At 42.0% G+C, this 21555-nt stretch overlaps 1 protein-coding gene across 1 annotated transcript in view; it reads right to left on the bottom strand.

The window, feature by feature from the left end:
- Window positions 1-21555, bottom strand: part of LOC139765800 (uncharacterized) — a 357196-nt gene that overhangs the window by 324199 nt on the left and 11442 nt on the right. Inside the window, exons 2-4 of the mRNA XM_071693594.1 lie at window positions 17526-17632; window positions 3368-3522; window positions 2739-2953 (exon numbers count right to left, since the gene is read on the bottom strand). Coding sequence (XP_071549695.1) covers window positions 2739-2953; window positions 3368-3522; window positions 17526-17632 — 477 coding nt within the window. The remainder of the gene's footprint in view (window positions 1-2738; window positions 2954-3367; window positions 3523-17525; window positions 17633-21555) is intronic.

The following is a 21555-nucleotide window of genomic DNA, read 5'->3' as shown; positions in this document are numbered from 1 at the left end:
GTGCGCAGGAGGATGGATGTGCTGGAAATGAGATGTTTGAGGACAATGTGTGGTGTGAGGCGGTTTGATCAAGTGAGTAACGTAAGGTTAAGAGAGATGTGTGGAAATAAAAAGAGCGTGGTTGAGAGAGCAGAAGAGGGTGTTTTGAAGAGGTTTGGGCACATGGAGAGAATGAGTGAGGAAAGATTGACCAAGAGGATATATGTGTCGGAGGTGGAGGGAACAAGGAGAAGAGGGAGACCAAATTGGAGGTGGAAAGATGGAGTGAAAAAGATTTTGTTTGATCGGGGCCTGAGCATGCAGGAGGGTGAAAGGAGGGCAAGGAATAGAGTGAATTGGAGCGATGTGGTATACCGGGGTTGACGTGCTGTCAGTGGATTGAAGCAAGGCATGTGAAGCGTCTGGGGTAAACCATGGAAAGCTGTGTAGGTATGTATATTTGCGTGTGTGGACGTATGTATATACATGTGTATGGGGGGGGGGTTGGGCCATTTCTTTCGTCTGTTTCCTTGCGCTACCTCGCAAACGCGGGAGACAGCGACAAAGTATAAAAAAAAATAATAACAACAATAGGGGGATAGGGGAGAAAGAATACTTCCCACGTATTCCCTACGTGTTGTAGAAGGCGACTAAAAGGGGAGGGAGCAGGTAGCAGGAAATCCTCCCATCTCTTTTTTTTTTTTTTTTTTTTTGAACAGAAGGAACAGAGAAGGGGGCGAGGTGGTTATTCCCTCAAAGGCCCAGTCCTCTGTTCTTAACGCTACCTCGCTAACGCAGGAAATGGCAAATAGTATGGAAATAATATAATAATAGTATGGACAGCCAATTCATGCAACAGTCATTTAATAAATGTGAAAAGGTTATAGGAAGAGGGAAACACAAAAAATGGGAGAGAGTTACACACATTTCCTATTAAATGAAAGGAAGTATCACAATGATCAATCCTCTTATTGGTCTTCACACAGAAACCATGGTAAGCAGCAGCCACATATGCTATGAGACCAGGTCATATGGCCTAGGACACATGAAGACATATCAAGGTCCACAGCTTTGCTCTAAAAGGTAAGGAGGTAGCACAATGGTAAATCCTTGTGTGACAATTCACCGCAAAGAAACTACCAACAGAAGTAGCGACATGCACACTGTAGTTCCAGGTCATAAAGACTGGCACACACAGACATTTTCAAAATCATAATACATGTGTTTAAAAAACTCCTGGGAATAAAACAGAATACAACTCACATATCTCCTGCATGCCACAGAAGGTGACTAAGAGAGGCAGTAGAGAGGGGAGGGGGGGTCCCCAACTGGAAATCCTCCCCTCCTGTATTATTACTTTCCAAAAGAAGAAGCAGAGGATTAAAGTCAAGCAAGAATTTTACTTCAATGGACCAGTTGTCTGTTCCTGACAGTATCTTACTCAAGTGGGAAATGGAGAACAGAAATGAAAAAAATTGAAGGAAAGGTGAAGATGGGACTCTGGCACGGGTCTGATGTTAACATGGCTGTATAAACTATTTTTGGATGGGGTGGGGAGGGAGTTAAATGCATGGGTCTCAAAAAGAAGGATAGATGTGCTGTCTGCTTGAGAAGGGGGTCTGATAGGCATATCAATTGTCCGTTGATGATACACCACTGGTGGCAGATTCAAGTGAGAAACTGCAGGGGCTGGCGTTTGATTTTGGAAGGTGTGAAAGAATGCTAAGAGTTAATATGATTGGGAGCCAGGTCATTAGGTTTAACAGTGGAGAGAGACAAGCTAGTTGGGGTACAAGTCTGAATGTTTTAGATACCTGAGAGTGAGCATGGTAGAACATGGAACCATAGGAGCTGAAGTGAGTCATAGGGTGATGGAGGGAGAAAAGGTCATGAGAGCATTGAGGAATGTATGGAAAGGGAGGGCATGATCAAAGATGGACATGCCTGAAGGTGTAGTAGTCCAAATGGTGCCATATGTTTGTGAAACATGGGTTGTAGATGAGAATGCATGCATGAAGAAGGGTAAATGTTTTGAACATGAAGTTTTTGAGGACAATATATGGTGAGAAGAGGGTTGAAGAGATATGAAATGACAGGGTAACAGGAAGGTGTGGTAATAAGAGAAGTATGGTTAAGAGAGCCAAAGAGGATGTGCTGAAATGGTATGGAAATAAGAACAAAAGGAGTGAGGAGAGGTTGCCAAACAAGATATATGCCTCAGAGGTAGAAGGGGGACAAGAAGACAAAATTGGATATGGAAGGATGGATCAAACAAAGTTTTGAGTGCCTGGGACCTGAGCATGCATGAAAATGTATGACATGCATGATACATAAGGAACTGGAGTGATGTGACACTGAGGGGGCAATATGCTGCAGTGGACAACCAGGGAACATGAAGCTACCAGGAAAACAATGGAATGGAAAGGTCTGTATACAGGCAGCTGTGGTTTGGGTGAATTACATGACACCTAGATAATGGATTGAGTAAATGAGGCCATTTCTTCATCTGTTTCAGGTGCTATCGTACTCATGCAAGAAACGGTTAGCAAGTTTAAAAAATATTTATCTTCAAAAACAATACACATTTCCACAATATTATCCCCCTACATATACACTCCTCTACCATACAGTGCTCATTTTCCACTCGCTCCACCTGGTGTACCACAGTCATCCCAGTCAATACACTCTCATTCATTTCTTCCCAGTTATCTATACTGCATCCATCGGGCCTACACTTTCTCATATTGATTATCTCATACCATCATTGAATAGGAAGATGCAGAGTTAAGCTCAGAACTGATCTTAAAAATGCTTTCTTTCCTCTCTTCCTCTTTTTGAATGTCCTTCTCATCTAGCCGCATAACATTGCAGAAATATCTGGGCTTTAAGTCACTTTTTGGGTATTGATGTTCCCCTATTGTGTTAAAAATTACGTCCAGTGTTCGAGGAAGGATGCCTGCATCAGTGGGAGTTCCTGCAATAGAAGAAAAATTTTTTAATAAAACCATTTAATTACTTCCAAAATTGATATCAAACAAAACAAGCAAGATTCCTAAGAAGGCAAATACAGCTTAATTTATGATGCTCCCGGGATGTAATAAAGTATTCCTCACCACTCATGTCTGCTAGGTTTTTAAACGTGATTCCCATCCTGACTTTCACCAATTCTAAATTGATTCACATGATCCTAGGCTTCTCTAAATATGTCAAACTACTTATGTTGCTGAGTATCAAGTGATTCCTGATTGAAGGGTTTTATTCTACAAATACATAACTACAGTCACAACAGCTTCAATATTCAAAGCTTGCTTCTGGCTTATCAACATGAAAAGAAAGCTCGATAAACATCTTTAAATTTGTTATAAAAGAAACAGTATCATTGCCTTACCTTGTACAGTATAAGTTTTCCCAGAACTGGTGGCTCCATAGGTGAATAGTAGGCAGTTCTGACCATGAATAAAATCTCTCACCAAACCCAGAGTTGATGTCTCAAACAACTCTTTCTGGGTTGTGGAGGGTCCATAAATATGAGAAAATGTGAATCTGAAATAAAAAAGAAAAATCATTCAATTAAAATATTCCCCATCTAAAGTCATTCTTTTAAAGATCTTAGTGTTATCACTAACAGGAAATGGGGATGGGACCAAAGATATTTTCAACAAAACAATAGCTACAGTGATCACAAAACAGATAATTGCAAGATACACTTGAGTTGCCTAATGTCCTATCCCAAGAGTAAGCAATCATTATTTTGCAAAATCCTATCTATTCTTTCTTTTCTTTCAAACTATTCGCCATTTCCCGCGTTAGCGAGGTAGCGTTAAGAACAGAGAACTGGGCCTTTGAGGGAATATCCTCACCTGGCCCCCTTCTCTGTTCCTTCTTTTGGAAAAAAAAAATAAATAAATAAATAAAAAAAAAATAAAAAAAAATAAAATAAAATAAAAAAAATAAAAAAAAATAAAAAAAAAAATAAATAAAAAAATATTTATAATATAATATTTATAATATTTATCTATTATACTTGATCGCAGTTTCCTGCATCAGCAAGGTGTAGTGGTCCCAATGGTGCCATATGGATGTGAAACATAGGTTTTCGATGAGAATGCATTCATGAAGGAGGGTAAATGTGTTGCAAATGAAGTGTCTAAGGACAATATGTAGTGTGAAAAAGGTTTATCAGATATAAAATGACAGGGTTCGCTGATGATACAGCGCTGGTGGCTGGTTCATGTGAGAAACTGCAGAAGCTGGTGACTGAGTTTGGTAAAGTGTGTGAAAGAAGAAAGTTAAGAGTAAATGTGAATAAGAGCAAGGTTATTAGGTACAGTAGGGTTGAGGGTCAATTCAATTGGGAGGTGAGTTTGAATGGAGAAAAACTGGAGGAAGTGAAGTGTTTTAGATATCTGGGAGTGGATCTGGCAGCGGATGGAACCATGGAAGCGGAAGTGGATCATAGGGTGGGGGAGGGGGCGAAAATTCTGGGAGCCTTGAAGAATGTGTGGAAGTCGAGAACATTATCTCAGAAAGCAAAAATGGGTATGTTTGAAGGAATAGTGGTTCCAACAATGCTGTATGGTTGCGAGGCATGGACTATGGATACAGTTGTGCGCAGGAGGATGGATGTGCTGGAAATGAGATGTTTGAGGACAATGTGTGGTGTGAGGTGGTTTGATCGAGTAAGTAACGTAAGGGTAAGAGAGATGTGTGGAAATAAAAAGAGCGTGGTTGAGAGAGCAGAAGAGGGTGTTTTGAAATGGTTTGGTCACATGGAGAGAATGAGTGAGGAAAGATTGACCAAGAGGATATATGTGTCGGAGGTGGAGGGAACGAGGAGAAGAGGGAGACCAAATTGGAGGTGGAAAGATGGAGTGAAAAAGATTTTGTGTGATCGGGGCCTGAACATGCAGGAGGGTGAAAGGAGGGCAAAGAATAGAGTGAATTGGAGCGATGTGGTATACCGGGGTTGACGTGCTGTCAGTGGATTGAATCAAGGCATGTGTATGGGGGTGGGTTGGGCCATTTCTTTCGTCTGTTTCCTTGCGCTACCTCGCAAACGCGGGAGACAGCGGAAAAAAAAAAAAAAAACAGGGTAACAGAAAGGTGTAGGTAGCGCAAGGAAACAGATGAAAGAATGGCCCAACCCACCCACATACACATGTATATACATAAACGCCCACACACACACACATATACAGACCTATACATTTCAACGTATACATACAAGTACACAGACATATACACATGTACATATTCATACATGCTGCCTTCATCCATTCCCGCCACCACCCCGCCCACATGAAATGACACCCTCCCTCTCCTCGTGTTCATGCGGGGTAGTGCCAGAAAATGACAACAAAGGCCACATTCGTTCACACTCAGTCTCTAGATTTCATGTGTAATGCACCACAGCTCCCCTCCCACATCCAGGCCCAACAAAACTTATTCCATAGTTTACCCCAGTCGCTTCACATGCCCGGGTAAAAGATTTTGAGTGATCGGGGCCTGAACATGCAGAAAGGTGAAAGACGGGCAAGGAATAGAGTGAATTGGAACGATGTGGTATACCGGGGTCAACGTGCTGTCAATGGATTGAACCAGGGCATGTGAAGCGTCTGGGGTAAACCATGGAAAATTCTGTGGGGCCTGGATGTGGAAAGGGAGCTGCGGTTTCAGTGCATTATTGCATGACAGCTAGAGACTGAGTGTGAACGAATGTGGCCTTTGTTGCCTTTTCCTAGTGCTACCTCGCGTACATGAAGGGGGAGGGGGTTGTTATCTCATATGTGGCAGGGTAGTGATGGGAATGAATAAAGGCAGACAGTATGAATTATGTACGTGTATATATGTATGTCTGTGTGTGTGTATATATATGTATACATTGAGATGTATAAGTATGTATATTTGCGTGTGTGGACATGTATGTATATACATGTGTATGTGGGTGGGTTGGACCATTTCTTTCGTCTGTTTCCATGCGCTACCTCGCTAACACGGGAGACAGTGACAAAGCAAAATAAATATAATTAAATAAAAAAATATATACATATATATGTCTCGGGATAGGGGAGAAAGAGTACTTCCCATGCATTCCCTGCGTGTTGTAGAAGACAACTAAAGGGGATGAGAGCAGGGGCTAGAAACCCTCCCCTCCTTGTATTTTAACTTTCTAAAAGGGGAAACAGAAAAAGGAGCCACGCGGGGAGTGCTTATCCTCCTCGAAGGTTCAGAGTGGGTTGTCTAAATGTGTGTGGATGTAACCAAGATGAGAAAAAAGGAGAGATAGGTAGTATGTTTGAGTAAAGGAACCTGGATGTCTTGGCTCTGAGTGAAATGGACCTCAAGGGTAAAGGAGAAGAGTGGTTTGGGAATGTTTTGGGAGTAAAGTCAGGGGTTGCTGAGAGGAAAAGAGCAAAGGAAGGAGTAGCACTACTCCTGAAACACAAGTTATGGGAGTATGTGATAGAGTGTAAGAAAGTAAACTCTAGATTGATATGGGTAAAACTGAAAGTGGATCGAGAGAGATGGGTGATTATTGGTGCATATGCACCTGGGCATGAAAAGAAAGATCATGAGAGGCAAGTGTTTTGGTAGTAGCTGAGTGAGTGTATTAGCAGTTTTGATGCATGAGACCGGGTTATAGTGATGGGTGATTTGAATGCAAAGGTAAGTAATGTGGCAGTTGAGGGAATAATTGGTGTAAATGGGGTGTTTAGTGTTGTAAATGAAAATGGTGAAGAGCTTGTAGATTTGTGTGCTGAAAAATGAAAAAGGACTGGTGACTGGGAATACCTGGTTTAAAAAGAGATATACATAAGTATATGCATGTAAATAGGAGAGATGGCCAGATAGCATTATTGGATTATGTGTTAATTGACAGGCTCATGAAAAAGAGACTTTTAGATGTTAAAGTGCTGAGAGGGGCAACTGGAGGGATGTCTGTTCATTATCTTATGGAGGCAAACGTGTATATAGAGGTTTTGTATGTATGTATGTATATATGTGTATGTAGAGGTTTTCAGAAAGGAAGAGAGAATGTTGGGGTGAAGAGAGTGGTGAGAGTAAGTGAGCTTTGGAAAGAGAGACATGTGAAGAAGTACCAGGAGAGACCGAGTGCAAAATGCAAAAAGGTGAGAGCAAAGGACGTAAAGGGAGTGGGGGAGGAATGGGATGTAACTAAGGAAGCAGTGATGGCTTGTGCAAAAGATGCTTGTGGCATGAGAAAGGTGAGAGGTGTGCAGATTAGAAAGAGTAGTGAGTGGTGGGATGAAGTAAGATTATTAGTGAAAGAGAAGAGAGAAGCATTTGGTCAATTTTTGCAGGGAAATAGTGGAAATTACTGGGAGATGTATAAAAGAAAGAGGCACGAGGTCAAGAGAAAGGTGCAAGAGGTGAAAAAGAGGGCAAATGAGAGTTGGGGTGAGAGAGTATCATTAAATTTTAGGGAGAATAAAAAGATGTTTTGGAAGGAAGTAAATAAAGGTTAAGACAAGAGAACAAATGGGAACATCAGAAGGGGGCTAATGGGGAAGTAATAAAAAATAGTGGTGATGTGAGATGAAGTGAGTATTTTGAGGGTTTGTTGAATGTGTTCGATGATAGAGTGGCAGATATAGGTTGCTTTGGTCAAGGTGGTGTGCAAAGTGAGAGGGTCAGGAAGAATGATTTAGTAAACAGAGAAGAGGTAGTGAAACCTTTGCAAAAGATGAAAGCCGGCAAGGCGGCGGGTTTCAATGGTAGTGCAGTGGAATTTATCAAAAAAGGGGGGTGACTGCATTGTTGACTGGTTGGTGAGGATATTCAATGTATGTATGGCTCATGGTGAAGTGCCTGAGGATTGGCAGAATGCATGCATAATGTCATTGTACAAAGGCAAAGGGGATAAAGGTGAGTGTTCAAATTACAGAGGTATATGTTTGTTGAGTATTCCTGGGAAATTATATGGGAGGATGTTGATTGAGAGGGTGAAGTTATGTACAGAGCATCAGATCAAGGAAGAGCAGTGTGGTTTCAAAAGTAGTAGAGGATGTGTGGATCAAGTATTTGCTTTGAAGAATGTATGTGAGAAATACTTAGAAAAGCAAATGGATTTGTATGTAGCATTTATGGATCTGGAGAAGGCATATGATAGAGTTGATAGAGATGCTTTGTGGAAGGTATTAAGAGTATATGGCGTGGAAGGCAAGTTGCTAGAAACAGTGAAAAGTCTTTATCGAGGATGTAAGGCATGCGTACAAGTAGGAAGAGAGGAAAGTGATTGGTTCTCAGTGAATGTCAGTTTGCGGCAGGGGCACATGATGTCTCCATGGTTGTTTAATTTGTTTATGGATGGGGTTGTTAGGGAGGTGAATGCAAGAGTTTTGGAGAGAGGGGCAGGTATGCAGTCTGTTGAGGATGAGAAGGCCTGAGAAGTGAGTCAGCTGTTGTTCACTGAAGATACAGCACTGGTGGCTAATTCGCATAAGAAACTGCAGAAGCTGGTGACTGAGTTTGGTAAAGTGTGTGAAAGAAGAAAGCTGAGAGTAAATATGAATAAGATCAAGGTTATTGGGTACAGTAGGGTTGGGGGACAAGTCAATTGGGAGGTAAGTTTGAATAGAGAAACCTGGAGGAATTGAAGTGTTTTAGATATCTGGGAGTGGATTTGGCAGAGGATAGAACCATGGAAGCAAAAGTGAGTCACAAGGTGGGGGAGGGGGCGAAAGTTCTGTGAGCATTCGAGAATGTGTGGAAGGCGAGAACATTAACTCAGAGAGCAGAAATGGGTATATTTGAAGGAATAGTGGTTCCTACAATGTTATATGGATGCGAGGCGTGGGCTGTAGATAGGGTTGTGCAGAGAAGGGTGGATGTGTTGGAAATGAGATGTTTGAGGACAATATGTGGTGTGAGGTGCTTTGATCGAGTAAGTGATGAAAAGGTAAGAGAGACGTGTGGTGATAAAGAGTGTAGTTGAGAGAGCAGAAATGGTTGTCACATGGGGAGAATGAGTGAGGAAAGATTGACCATGAGGATATATGTGTCAGAGCTGGAGGGAACGAATAGTGGGAAACCAAATTGGAAGTGGAAGGATGGAGTGAAAAAGATTTTGAATGATCGGGGCCTGAACATGCAAGAGGGTGAAAGGCTTGCGAGGAATACAGTGAATCGGAACAACGTGGTATACCTGGGTCGACATGCTGTCAATGGATTGAACCAAGGCATGTGCTGCGTTTGGAGTAAACCATGGAAAGTTTTGTGGGGCCTGGATGTGGAAAGGGAGCTGTGGTTTTGGTGCATTATACATGACAGCTAGAGACTGAGTGTGAACGAATATGGCCCTTGTTGTCATTTCCTAGCACTACCTCGTGTGCGTGCCAGAAGAGGGAGGTGTCATTTCATGTGTGGCGGGGTGGCAACAGAAATGAATAAACGCAGCAAGTATGAATTATGTACATGTGTACATATGTATATGTCTGTGAATGTATATATATGTATACGTTAAATGTATGGGAATGTATATGTGCGTGTCAACGTGCATGTATATACATGTGTCTGTTGGTGGGTTGGGCCATTCTTTCGTCTGTTTCCTTGCGCTACCAGCGAGACAGCAGCAAAGTATATCTATTTAGTTATCATACTTTGTCGCTGTCTCCTGCATTAGCAAGGTAGCGCAAGGAAACAGACGAAAGAATGGCCAAACCCACCCACATAAACATGTACATACATACAAGTCCACACACGCACATATACATACCTATACATTTCAGCATATACATATATATACATATACAGACATTATACATATATCCACATGTACATAATTCATACTTGCTGCCTTTATTCATTCCCGTTGCAACCCTGCCACACATGAAATGACAACCCCCTACCCCCGCATGCGTGTGAGGTAGCGCTAGGAAAAGACAACAAAGGCCACATTCGTTCACACTCAGTCTCTAGCTATCATGTACAATACACTGAAACCACAGCTCCCTTTCCACTTCCAGGCCTCACAAAACTTTCCATGGTTTACTCCAGACGCTTCACATGCCCTGGTTCAATCCATTGACAGCACATCAACCCCGGTATACCACATCGTTCCAATTCACTCTATTCCTTGCATTCCTTTCCCCCTCCTGCATGTTCAGGCCCTGATCACACAAAATCTTTTTCACTCCATCCTTCAACCTCCAATTTGGTCTCCCACTTCTCCTTTTTACCTCCACCTCTGACACATATATCCTCTTTGTTAATCTTTCCTCACTCATTCTCTCCATGTAATCAAACCATTTCAACACACCCTCTTCTGCTCTCTCAACCACACTCTTTTTATTACCACACATATCTCTTACCCTTTCATTACTTACTCGATCAAACCACCTCACACCACATACTGTCCTCAAACATCTCATTTCCAAAACATCCACCCTCCTCTGCACAACCTTTTCTATAGCCCATGCCTCACAACCATATAACATTGTTGGAACCACTATTCCTTCAAACATACCCATTTTTGCTCTCCGAGATAATGTTCTCGCCTTCCACACATTCTTCAACACACCCAGAACCTTCACCCCCTCCCCTACCCTCTGACTCACTTCCACTTCCATGGTTCCAGCCACTGCTAAATCCACTCCCAGATATCTAAAACACTTCCTACAGATTTTCTCTATTCAAACCCACCTCCCAACTGACTTGTCCCTAACCCTATTGTACCTAATATCCTTGCTCTTATTCACATTTACTCTCAGCTTTCTTCTTTCCACACTTTACCAAACTCAGTCACCAGCTTCTGCAGTTTCTCACATGAATCAGCCACCAGTGCTGTATCATCACCGAACAACAATTGACTCACTTCCCAAGCACCCTCATCCACAAAAGACTGCATACTTGCCCCTCTCTCCAAAACTCTTACATTCACCTCCCTAACAACCCCATCCATAAACAAATTAAACAACCATGTAGACATCACGCACCCCTGCCACAAACCGACATTCACTGGGAACCAAACACTTTCCTCTCTTCCTACTCGTACACATGCCTTACATCCTTGATAAAAACTTCTCTGCTTCCAGCAACTTGCCTCCCACACCATATACTCTATCAACCTATCATATGCCTTCTCCAAATCTATAAATGCTGCATACAAATCCATTTGTTTTTCCAAGTATTTCTCACTTACATTCTTCAAAGCAAACACCTGATCCACACATCCTCCACCACTTCTGAAACCACACTGTAGAGGTTTTCAGAAAAGAAGAGAGAATGTTGGGGTGAAAAGAGTGGTCAGAGTAAGTGAGTTTGGAAAGGAGACTTGTGTGAGGAAGTACCTGGAGAGATTGATTGCAGAATGGAAAATGGTGAGAGCAAATGACATTAGGGGAGTGGGGGACAAATGGGATGTATTTAGGGAGGCAGTGATGGCTTGCGCAAAAGATGCTTGTGGCATGATAAACATGGGAGGCAGGAAGATTAGAAAGGGTAATGAGTGGTGCAATGAAGACGATTCTGAGTGAAAGAGAAAAGAGAGGCATTTGGTTGATTTTTGCATGAAAAAAGTGTAAATGACTGAGAGATATATAAAAGAGAGAGGCAAGAGGTCAAGAGAAGGGTGCAAGAGGTGAAAAAGAGTATCATTAAATTTTGGGGAGAATTCTTCCTCCCCTATCCCTGGGGATATGGGAGAAAGAATACTTCCCACGCATTCCTCACGTGTCGTAGAAGGCGACTAAAGGAGACAAGAGCGGGGGGCCAGAAACCCTCCCCTCCTTGTATTTTAACTTTCTAAAAGGGGAAACAGAAGAAGGAGTCACGCGGGGAGTGCTCATCCTCCTCGAAGGCTCAGATTGCAGTGTCTAAATGTGTGTGGATGTAACCAAGATGAGAAAAAAGGAGAGATAGGTAGTATGTTTGAGGAAAGGAACCTGGATGTTTTGGCTCTGAGTGAAACAAAGCTCAAGGGTAAAGGGGAAGAGTGGTTTGGGAATGTCTTGGGAGTACATTCAGGGGTTAGTGAGAGGACAAGAGCAAGGGAAGGAGTAGCACTACTCCTGAAACAGGAGTTGTGGGAGTATGTGATAGAGTGTAAGAAAGTAAATTCTAAATTGATATGGGTAAAACTGTGGAAGGTATTAAGAATATATGGTGTGGGAGGAAAGTTGTTAGAAGCAGTGAAAAGTTTTTATCGAGGATGTAAGGCATGTGTACGTGTAGGAAGAGAGGAAAGTGATTGGTTCTCAGTGAATGAAGGTTTGCGGCAGGGGTGCGTGATGTCTCCATGGTTGTTTAATTTGTTTATGGATGGGGTTGTTAGGGAGGTAAATGCAAGAGTTTTGGAAAGAGGGGCAAGGATGAAGTCTGTTGGGGATGAGAGAGCTTGGGAAGTGAGTCAGTTGTTGTTCGCTGATGATACAGCGCTGGTGGCTGATTCATGTGAGAAACTGCAGAAGCTGGTGACTGAGTTTGGTAAAGTGTGTGGAAGAAGAAAGTTAAGAGTAAATGTGAATAAGAGCAAGGTTATTAGGTACAGTAGGGTTGAGGGTCAAGTCAATTGGGAGGTGAGTTTGAATGGAGAAAAACTGGAGGAAGTGAAGTGTTTTAGATATCTGGGAGTGGCTCTGGCAGCGGATGGAACCATGGAAGCGGAAGTGGATCATAGGGTGGGGGAGGGGGCGAAAATTCTGGGGGCCTTGAAGAATGTGTGGAAGTCGAGAACATTATCTCGGAAAGCAAAAATGGGTATGTTTGAAGGAATAGTGGTTCCAACAATGTTGTATGGTTGCGAGGCGTGGGCTATGGATAGAGTTGTGCGCAGGAGGATGGATGTGCTGGAAATGAGATGTTTGAGGACAATGTGTGGTGTGAGGTGGTTTGATCGAGTGAGTAACGTAAGGGTAAGAGAGATGTGTGGAAATAAAAAGAGCGTGGTTGAGAGAGCAGAAGAGGGTGTTTTGAAGTGGTTTGGGCACATGGAGAGAATGAGTGAGGAAAGAATGACCAAGAGGATATATATGTCGGAGGTGGAGGGAACGAGGAGAAGAGGGAGACCAAATTGGAGGTGGAAAGATGGAGTGAAAAAGATTTTGTGTGATCGGGGCCTGAACATGCAGGAGGGTGAAAGGAGGGCAAGGAATAGAGTGAATTGGAGCGATGGGGTATACCGGGGTTGACGTGCTGTCAGTGGATTGAATCAAGGCATGTGAAGCGTCTGGGGTAAACCATGGAAAGCTGTGTAGGTATGTATATTTGCGTGTGTGGACGTATGTATATACATGTGTATGGGGGGGGGTTGGGCCATTTCTTTCGTCTGTTTCCTTGCGCTACCTCGCAAACGCGGGAGACAGCGACAAAGTATAATAATATAATAAAAAAAAAACTGAAAGTTGATGGAGAGAGATGGGTGATTATTGGTGCATATGCACCTGGGCATGAGAAGAAAGATCATGAGAGGCAAGTGTTTTGAGAGCAGCTGAGTGAGTGTGTTAGTGGTTTTGATGCACAAGACTGGGTTATAGTGATGGGTGATTTGAATGCAAAGGTGAGTAATGTGGCAGTTGAGGGAATAATTGGTATACATGGGGTGTTCAGTGTTGTAAATGGAAATGAAGAGCTTGTAGATTTATGTGCTGAACAAGGATGGTGATTGGGAATAACTGGTTTAAAAAGCGAGATATACATAAGTATACGTATGTAAGTAGGAGAGATGGCCAGAGAACGTTATTGGATTACGTGTTAATTGACAGGCAAGCAAAAGAGAGACTTTTGGATGTTAATGTGCTGAGAGGTGCAACTGGAGGGATGTCTGATCATTATCTTGTGGAGGCGAAGGTGAAGATTTGTAGGGGTTTTCAGAAAAGAAGAGAGAATGTTGGGGTGAAGAAAGTGGTGAGAGTAAGTGAGCTTGGGAAGAAGACTTGTGAGGGGAAGTACCAGGAGACACTGAGTACAGAATGGAAAAAGGTGAGAACAAAGGAGGTAAGGGGAGTGGGGGAGGAATAGGATATATTTAGGGAAGCAGTGATGGCTTGCGCAAAAGATGCTTGTGGCATGAGAAGCGTGGGAGGTGGGTTGATTAGAAAGGGTAGTGAGTGGTGGGATGAAGAAGTCAGATTATTAGTGAAAGAGAAGAGAGAGGCATTTGGATGATTTTTGCAGGGAAAAAATGCAAATGAATGGGAGATGTATAAAAGAAAGGGGCAGGAGGTCAAGAGAAAGGTGCAAGAGGTGAAAAAGAGGGCAAATGAGAGTTGGGGTGAGAGAGTATCATTAAATTTTAGGGAGAATAAAAAGATGTTTTGGAAGGAGGTAAATAAAGTGTGTAAGACAAGGGAGCAAATGGGAACTTCAGTGAAGGGGGATAATGGGGAGGTGATAACAAGTAGTGGTGATGTGAGGAGAAGGAGTGGAGTGAGTATTTTGAAGGTTTGTTGAATGTGTTTGATGATAGAGTGGCAGATATAGGGTGTTTTGGTTGAGGTGGTGTGCAAAGTGAGAGGGTTAGTGAAAATGATTAGGTAAACAGAGAAGAGGTAGTAAAAGCGTTGTGGAAGTTGAAAGCCAGCAAGGCAGCAGGTTTGGATGGTATTGCAGTGGAATTTATTAAAAAAGGGGGTGACTGTATTGTTGACTGATTGGTAAGGTTATCTAATGTATGTATGATTCATGGTGAGGTGCCTGAGGATTGGCGGAATGCTTGCATAGTGCCATTGTACAAAGGCAAAGGGGATAAGAGTGAGTGCTCAAATTACAGAGGTATAAGTTTGTTGAGTATTCCTGGTAAATTATATGGGAGGGTATTGACTGAGAGGGTGAAGGCATGTACAGAGCATCAGATTGGGGAAGAGCAGTGTGGTTTCAGAAGTGGTAGAGGATGTGTGGATCAGGTGTTTGCTTTGAAGAATGTATGCGAGAAATACTTAGAAAAGCAAATGGATTTGTATGTAGCATTTATGGATCTGGAGAAGGCATATGATAGAGTTGATAGAGATGCTCTGTGAAAGGTATTATGAATATATGGTGTGGGAGGAAAGTTGTTAGAAGCAGTGAAAAGTTTTTATCGAGGATGTAAGGCATGTGTACGTGTAGGAAGAGAGGAAAGTGATTGGTTCTCAGTGAATGTAGGTTTGCGGCAAGGGTGTGTGATGTCTCCATGGTTGTTTAATTTGTTTATGGATGGGGTTGTTAGGGAGGTGAATGCAAGAGTTTTGGAAAGAGGGGCAAGTATGCAGTCTGTTGTGGATGAGAGAGCTTGGGAAGTGAGTCAGTTGTTGTTCGCTGATGATACAGCACTGGTGGCTTATTCATGTGACAAACTGCAGAAGCTGGTGACTGAGTTTGGTAAAGTGTGTGGAAGAAGAAAGTTAAGAGTAGATGTGAATAAGAGCAAGGTTATTAGGTATAGTAGGGTTGAGGGTCAAGTCAATTGGGAGGCAAGTTTGAATGGAGAAAAACTGGAGGAAGTAAAGTGTTTTAGATATCTGGGAGTGGATCTGGCAGCGGATGGAACCATGGAAGCGGAAGTGAATCAGAGGGTGGGGGAGGGGGCAAAAGTTCTGGGAGCTTTGAAGAATGTTTGGAGGTCAAGAACATTATCTCGGAAAGCAAAAATGGGTATGTTTGAAGGAATAGTGGTTCCAACAATGTTGTATGGCTGCAAGGCGTGGGCTATGGATAGAGTTGTGCGTAGGAGGTTGGATGTGCTGGAAATGAGATGTTTGAGGACAATATGTGGTGTGAGGTTGTTTGATCGAGTAAGTAATGTAAGGGTAAGAGATATGTGTGGAAATAAAAAGAGCGTGGTTGAGAGAACAGAAGAGGGTGTTTTGAAATGGTTTGGGCACATGGAGAGAATGATTGAGGAAAGATTGACCAAGAGGATATATGTGTCGGAGGTGGAGGGAATGAGGAGAAGTGGGAGACCAAATTGGATGTGGAAAGATGGAGTGAAAGAGATTTTGAGTGGTCGGGGCCTGAACATGCAGGAGGGTGAAAGGCGGGCAAGGAATAGAGTGAATTAGATCGATGTGGTATACCAGGGCTGACGTGCTGTCAATGGATTGAATCAGGGCATGTGAAGCGTCTGGGGTAAACCATGGAAAGTTCTGTGGGGCCTGGATGCGGAAAGGGAGCTGTGGTTTCGGGCATTATTGCATGACAGCTAGAGACTGAGTGTGAACGAATGGGGCCTTTGTTGTCTTTTCCTAGCGCTACCTCGCACACATGAGGGGGGAGGGGGATGTTATTCCATGTGTGGCGAGGTGGCGATGGGAATGAATAAAGGCAGACAGTGTGAATTGTGTGCATGTGTATATATGTAGGTGTCTGTGTGTGTATATATATGTGTACATTGAGATGCATGGGTATGTATATTTGCGTGTGTGGACGTGTATGTATATACATGTGTATGGGGGTGGGTTGGGACATTTCTTTCGTCTGTTTCCTTGCGCTACCTCGCAAACGTGGGAGACAGCGACAAAGCAAAATAAATAAATAAATAAAATAAAATAAAAGATGTTTTGGAGGGAGGTAAATAAAGTGTGTAAGACAAGAGAACAAATGGGAACATCAGTAAAGGGGGCAAATGGGGAGGTAATAACAAGTAGTGGTGAAGTGAGAGGGAGATGGAGTGAGTATTTGGAAGGTTCGTTGAATGTGTTTGATGATAGAGTGGCAGATACAGGGTGTTTTGGTCGAGGTGTGCAAAGTGAGAGGGTCAGGGAGAATAATTTGGTAAGCAGAGAAGAGGTAATGAAAGCTTTGCGGAAGATGAATGCTGGCAAGGCGGCGGGTTTGGATGGTAATGCAGTGGAATTTATTAAAAAAATAGGGTGACTGCGTTATTGACTGGTTGGTGAGGATATTCAATGTATGTATGGTTCATTTTGAGGTGCCTGAGGATTGGCGGAATGCATGCATAGTACCATTGTACAAAGGCAAATGAGATAAAGGTGAGTGTTCAAATTACAGAGGTATAGGTATTAATTGAGAGGGTCAAGGCATGTACAGAGCATCAGACTGGGGAAGAGCAGTGTGGTTTCAGAAGTGGTAGAGGATGAGTGGATCAGGTGTTTGCTTTGAAGATTGTATGTGAGAAATACTTAGAAAAACAAATGGATTTGTATGTAGCATTTATGGATCTGGAAAAGGCATATGATAGAGTTGACAGAGATGCTCTGTTGAAGGTATCAAGAGTATACGGTGTGGGAGATAAGTTGCTAGAAGCAGTGAAAAGTTTTTATCAAGGATGTAAGGCATGCGTACGAATAAAAAGACAGGAAAGTGATTGGTTGCTAGTGAATGACGGTTTGTGGCAGGGGTGCGTGATGTCTCCATGGTTGTTTAATTTGTTTATGGATGGGGTTGTTAGGGAGGTGAATGGAAGAGCAATCTGCTCCTTATAAAGTGTAACCATGTGAATCCTAATCTAAAATGCAGCTGCAATCTATTCATGGATATGGTGCAAAATAACCACAAGACCCAGTTTAGGACCTCCACAATATATGCATACTATAGGAACTGGTTACCCAGCCATTCTCTGCCAAAAACAAATCACATGCATTATTTCTTACTTTTGACTTAGCTTCGTGACACCATGGTTGCTGTTTCTGAAGGTGTTAGAAGAAGCAGGGGCAGTAAGTTTTATGCTATGGTTATCCAGTACTTCAATGTATGTATCCTGAAAAGTGATCAAAGTCATTAAATAGAATCAATAGCAATACAAAGGGAAACAATGAGAAAAATGGTAATTACAACTTAGTGTACATCATCAAACAGCTAAAATCTACACATAAATCAAACTTATGCCTATTGTAACTTTTACAAATTAATCTTTTTCCCTAAACATATTCATTCCATTCCATAACTCACTCAAGATCCTACTCACTCTTTTCCTCTCTCTAAAGTATTTTTTTTTTTTTTTTGCTTTGTCGCTGTCTCCCGCGTTTGCGAGGTAGCGCAAGGAAACAGACAAAAGAAATGGCCCAACCCACCCCCATACACATGTATATACATACGTCCACACACGCAAATATACATACCTACACAGCTTTCCATGGTTTACCCCAGACGCTTCACATGCCTTGATTCAATCCACTGACAGCACATCAACCCCGGTATACCACATCGCTCAAATTCACTCTATTCCTTGCCCTCCTTTCACCCTCCTGCATGTTCAGGCCCCGATCACACAAAATCTTTTTCACTCCATCTTTCCACCTCCAATTTGGTCTCCCTCTTCTCCTCGTTCCCTCCACCTCCGACACATATATCCTCTTGGTCAATCTTTCCTCACTCATTCTCTCCATGTGACCAAACCATTTCAAAACACCCTCTTCTGCTCTCTCAACCACGCTCTTTTTATTTCCACACATCTCTCTTACCCTTACGTTACTTACTCGATCAAACCACCTCACACCATACATTGTCCTCAAACATCTCATTTCCAGCACATCCATCCTCCTGCGCACAACTCTATCCATAGTCCACGCCTCGCAACCATACATTATTGAATAATTGTGCCGGCTATCATGCTCCCAGAGCAAACTACAAGTAACAAAACTGGTTTTCCTCTTATACTGTAAGGGTCACTGTACAGATAACCATGCATCACATTCTTGTAAACACTTTCATTGTGGGTGGAGCATATTTATCCTAATAACTGTTTCTGTTCACTGCAGCTGGGGTATATATGCCTGTCATTTTTTTTTCTGTTTACTGCAACTGGGAGCATTAAACATACAGCCACTATTGCAAGCAGTAGCATCCCAAACACTGTTTTCTGACTTTACAGCCTAAATTTTTTCCACACACTGGTCAGGATATGTGGAGGTGTCACAGAAGTCTGAGTGAGATCTTCATTCGAACATTAAGCAATCAATTTTAGTGCTGTGTCACTCTTACAAGAAAACAAATATTACCAATAAAAGCACAAGAAATCATATCTGTTTATGACACAAACACTTAAAAGATATCACTATATGCCTGATGATAATCCAGTACTTCATACACTTGGCAGTGAAGCTGCTTAAGTTAACTCTTTAACCAGACCTCACACACATCAATGTTGCCAGGTAATGGGGACCTCACTGAGATTTACAATTCATGCTTTCACATTAACATTTGAAATTCAGCTTATCTATGGTGGAGACATGAGCTGCCTAAAGCCTCCTTGTACAACAAATAAACATGAGTTGAGATGACCTTCAGCCATGGCATGGAAGGATGTTACAGCAGACTGCTAAGTGTACATGACATACAGTGGTATCTACTAAGTAGTGATGAGGAATATACTGATAAAGGTGATATGTAATTTGATGAAAAAAGAACCAAGTGCACCAAAACAAGGTGGTGACAGTCAAAATATTCCATCATCAGACTATGCAACACTTTCAGCTATCTATGCAACATGCTCCCATCAAAAGTTATTGTTTTTTATTTTTCCAGGGGAATGTTGATGCATATTACACTTATTTCTCTATTGTTTTCTTATTTCTGTGTGATGCTCTTTTATCTCACTGGAAAAAAATTTTTCTCTTCACTTGAAAACCAATGATTTTTCAGAAAAACCAGGAATTTCAAATGCCTGGTTCAATGGTTAAAGTGTAAATGATAGACATAAACATTGTCTTACATAGCTGAGCTGCATATCATTTTATTTAGAAAACTATATTCTAATTAACCAAAATAACAAAGAAATGGCTGAGAGAGCAGAAGAGGGTGTGTTGAAATGGTTTGGACATGTGGAGACAATGAGTGAGGAAAGGCTGACAAAAAGGATAAACGTGTCAGAGGTGGAGGGAACAAGGAGATGCGGGAGACCAAATTGGAGGTGGAAGGATGGAGTGAAAAAGATTTTGAGATCAGGCCTGATCATACAGGGTAGTGAGAGGCGTGCATGGAATAGAGTGAATTAGAATGATGTGGTATACTGGGGTCGATGTGCTGTCAATGGACTGAACCAGGGCATGTGAAACATCTGGGGTAAACCATGGAAAGGTCTGTAGGGCCTGGATGTGATTAGGGTTTCCGTGCATTACACTTGAAAGCTAGAGACTGAGTGTGAACGAATGTCCTCTTTTTTGTATGTTTTCCTGACGCTACCTCGCTAACGCAGGGGGCGGTGATGCTGTTTCCTGTGGAGTGGGGTTACGCCGGGAATCGATGAAGGCAAATGAGTATGATCATATACATCTGCATACATGTATATGACTGTGTATGTGTATGTATGTATGTATATATGCTGATATGAAGGTGAAATCACACTTCAGTAGGAGTTTATACAATTCTATTTAATGTAATTTTTCTATACATGTGGCACGACATGTTTCTTTGAGACAATCACCTCATCAGGTGCCAGTACTTAACAAAGACCACATGGAAAGCTAGGAAGAACATTTTATACTTCCTGTAACAAAGATGTGACAAATAAGGATAAGTCTAAAAGTTTAGTGTTGCCCTATTCTCCCAACTTAGCTAATTTAAGACATGTTCTGAAAAAACTCTTCTTGTAATGCTGCTTTCCAGTACAATAACACCATCAGCAAGACCTTAATATATATTAGGCCAAATCATGCAACAACTGGGAGTGTTTATCCCATCAAATGCAAGGCTTGTAAATATATTCATGCAGACCAGTCCAGTAAGACTGTAACAGAGAGGTGTTATTGGCATCAACGTTCAGTACAGAGGGATGACCACAAAAATGAGGTCACTGAACAGTGTCATGAAAATGATCACCCCATAGATCTTGAAAATCCCGTTATTTTATACCCCTCTGCTGATTATGCCAAATGTAATGTCATTGAATCTGTCTTAACTGCTAATACTAAGAACTTTAATTTGTCCCCCAGGCAATTTTAAAGCCCATCCTAGCATTAACCAAATCATTATGAGAGAATTGACAAAACACAAAAAAAGTTGTTCATGACACACCCAGCTACCCAGGTCAAGCCTTGCCACCTGACCCTCCTTAATCACTCTCCTTACAAGGGTTACAACCAGACATAACAGACAGTGCTTGGCCTAGAAAGAGTGGTGCTGTACGGCAGGAACCAAGTGTGATGTTGGGATTTACATAACTTTAAGTACTGGCATCTGAAGAGGTGGATTGTCTCCACAAAACATCATGCCACACATACAGAAAAATCACAGGTTAAATAAAATTGTATGAACTCCTACTAAAGCACAATTTCACCTTCATACTATCATCATGGACAAGTGTGATCATCATATCTATATGTTGATATGTATATATACATGTATGACGTGCGTGTATGGGTGTGTATTATGTATGTGTGTATATGAGTGGAAGGGCCTTTCTTTGTCTGTTTTCTGGCACTACCTCAATGACACAGGATACAGTGATCAATTATAAAATGAATGTGGCCTTTGTTGTCTTTTCCTAGCACTACCTCTTGCACATGCGGGGGGAGGGGGTTGTTATTTCATGTGTGGTGGGGTGGCGACAGGAATGAATAAGGGCAGACAGTATGAATTATGTACATGTGTGTATAAGTATATGTCTGTGTGTGTATATATATATGTATATGTTGAGATGTATAGGTATGTATATGTGCGTGTGTGGACGTGTATGTATATACA

This window comes from Panulirus ornatus, chromosome 56 (assembly GCF_036320965.1).
Source record: "Panulirus ornatus isolate Po-2019 chromosome 56, ASM3632096v1, whole genome shotgun sequence".
In the NCBI taxonomy this organism is placed as follows: domain Eukaryota; kingdom Metazoa; phylum Arthropoda; class Malacostraca; order Decapoda; family Palinuridae; genus Panulirus; species Panulirus ornatus.
This window is presented reverse-complemented; position numbering and strand designations above follow the sequence as displayed.